The sequence below is a fragment of the Polistes canadensis genome, unplaced genomic scaffold (genome assembly GCF_001313835.1).
Source record: "Polistes canadensis isolate GaletaPanama2010 unplaced genomic scaffold, ASM131383v1 scaffold_73, whole genome shotgun sequence".
NCBI lineage: Eukaryota > Metazoa > Arthropoda > Insecta > Hymenoptera > Vespidae > Polistes > Polistes canadensis.
Window position 1 is genome coordinate 147,923 of NW_014569620.1, and position 3,003 is coordinate 150,925.

A 3,003-nucleotide genomic window follows, 5' to 3' on the forward strand; every position below is an offset into this window, starting at 1 on the left:
TTAAAACAAAAAAGAGAAGATAAATGAAAAAGAAAAAACGAAATAACGAGAACTACTTTTAATAAATAGATAGAATCATAAGCACATTATTTTGATCCTTCAAATTGTCACTGTAATTTTCATCATTCATTCTTGAACTTTTGCAACATTATTTTTTCTTTTTTTTTTATATCCATATCAATGTAAGTAAATGATATTACATATTATAATATTGTATATATATAACATGTTTAATTTTACATAAAAGAAAAAAAAAAGGAAGAAATATGAAAAATTTTACTATATAAAATTAATTATTGTAAAAAAATATCTCTGTTAAATCCCATATATTCTTGGAATAAAATTTTCAATTAATTAATAAAGAAATCTAGATAAATCTTGTTTTAAATAGAAAAAGAAAATTGTTGTTCTTACCTGCCGTTGGCCTTCCTCGACCTCTGTTTGTAGTACCGGTCGGAGTCTGTACGTTACAAGATGGTTGACCACCAACCAATGAAATATCCAATGGATTCGTCGTAACATTAATATTTGGTTTCTTCTGTTCAGCATTGTATTTCGTATCGACGCAGTTTTTTTCGCAGGATTGGGTTACCTTCGTCAATGACGTGTGATTAGAATTAACATTGACCAATGCACCCTTGTCAATTTGTTTTTCTTTTGTTGCCATCAATGCCAGCATCGAGCTTATTTGATTTGGATCAGGATGTCCGGCATCCACCGAGCCTCTCACAGGAGTACTAAATATAAATTTCAATAATTTTGTATACTTCAAAAATAATAAATAAACTATTTGCATGTTATTTTATATACAATCCAATGAATTTATTATCCGATATGAAAGCTTTATATACTTTTGAATGAATAGGGAAAAATTTTAGTATCTAATGTTAGATTAAATTTAGGTATTGGTAATTAAAACAAATTATGTTTTTTTTACTAGTTGCGATAAAAAATGAGCAAAATATATAAATTTTTACGAATATGGTATATATAGTATCGGAATGGGTGGTTAAACCAAGCAGGAGTATACAACAATTTTCAAATACGAATTTTTCTAAAACGAGACCCAATACATATATATTTATAAAAAGAAGAATTCGATTAAATTAGGTAAAACACGTTGATTTTATAAATATATTTTATCTGTAAAATATAATGTATATAGTATATAAATGTTTTAATTACCAAGTTACCATGTATATAACATACAATTGTTTCGATATCTATTAAAAAAAATGTATAACCTTTTATTCAGATAATATATAGCAATTTATTTAAAATATTAAATAACGTAAGAATACTTTTTTGACGTCAGTATTCTCTCGTTTCCTCACTCAAATTTCCTAGCCAATAAATTCCATTACGATCCGATAAAGGGATCAAAAGTTCAAGTAAAATATATATCCTTTTCTTATTCCTCCTGTTAATCTCATTCTATTCTGGTCTCTTTTTATCTACATCTCGTTCTGTCTGCGGGGTTTTATCGAAGAATTTTATACCAGTAAAACTAGTTCTCTCGCAGTTAAATTGCTGATATTATTTCTACCGAAGCAACCTCGCGTAACGAGCCACGAAAATCCGACTAATTGGGCCTCCGTTTTATTCTCAATTTATATATCTGGTAAAATTATATAATATATATTGCACACATGTTATCTGCCTAGACTTTTTAGCACGTATATATATATGTATATACGTCAGTGTTAGATCGTACAATTCAGTTAAATCTTGGAAATTCTAGGTTATACTCGAAATAATTAATCCTTTTTAGGGAACACATTTTATAAGAATTAAATTATACACTAAAACTAGTAATTTTAGGAAATAACGATGTTATATATTTGAGTTCATTGAGAAATGATTTATTTTCATTTAAACGCGTGTGTCTATTAACGAAAAGAAAAAAAAAATATAATTTAATATATATCATTATTTTATTAAAATTTAGCAATCGAACAAATTATATCTACATTTATATAGATTATTTGATATTCAAATAAGCATTAAATTCAATGAAATATTTATTCGATTGTGGATATTACTTTAATACGACCGAATGAAATTGTATTTAGTAATACATTTTTTTTATATATATTTTATATTTATTGTTCATTAATCGCGAAGAGAAAATGATGTACACCTTGATTAAAGGATTACGTATTTACAAAGGACAAAATAAAAATAATAATAATAATATTGTAAATGGAAACATAAAAAACATGGAATAAAAAGAACACACAAAGGTTACCTGAAAAATTCGGCAGCTCTTAAATCAGGAAGGGGTGGTGTTCTACCGCTAATGAATGTGAACCTAGACTCTTGATGAGCTCCAATCATAGGGGTGGGTGGGGGTGCGCCCATGTCGTCGACGGTATCAGTAGTCGGCGACATGGTACCACCACCATGGTGTTGGGCAGTGCTTGCAGTGGATTGCACGTTGGCCGTGCTTTTCGAATTATGTTCTACGTGATTGGAATCGAGCTTTTCCGATGGAAGAACGATTTGTTGCGTGCAAGATGAATTGCTTGGCGTGTCCTTCGACGTTGGCGCGACAGGTGGCGGCGACATTTCCGGTGGTACGTCTATCAAATCGAAACTGTCGTCCGGTTGTTCCCCGTCCGTCGTTGTCACCTGCAACGATCATTAATTAAATTTTATTAAAAAAAAAAAACCAAAGACAAAAAGAGAAAAATAAATAAATCTTTACTTGACTATTTCTTTTTTTTTTTTTTTACACAAATTGTTTCGATAATTTTTTCTTCTTATTATTATTATATTTTATTACGTTATTTATAAGGTCTTATAACTTATAAAGGTAATTCTCGTTTATTTGCGAATTGCTGCAACGCGTTATCGTAGAATGATAATCGAGAATTATAGTTCTTTTTTGTTTTTATTTAAAAATATAAACAAAATTATAAAGAAGAAAAATCATACGGGGGGGATTATGACCTTACTTTATTTACGAATTCATCGAAAAAATCATCTCGTAATAATATATAT

At 28.8% G+C, this 3,003-nt stretch overlaps 1 protein-coding gene across 11 annotated transcripts in view; it reads right to left on the reverse strand.

Moving 5' to 3' along the window:
* Window positions 1-3,003, reverse strand: part of LOC106786409 (flocculation protein FLO11-like) — a 128,976-nt gene that overhangs the window by 48,542 nt on the left and 77,431 nt on the right. For all 11 annotated transcript variants that reach the window (XM_014747767.1, XM_014747769.1, XM_014747766.1 and 8 more), the window contains 2 exons: window positions 2,249-2,631; window positions 415-737 (listed from right to left, as the gene is read on the reverse strand). In XM_014747767.1, coding sequence (XP_014603253.1) covers window positions 415-737; window positions 2,249-2,631 — 706 coding nt within the window. The remainder of the gene's footprint in view (window positions 1-414; window positions 738-2,248; window positions 2,632-3,003) is intronic.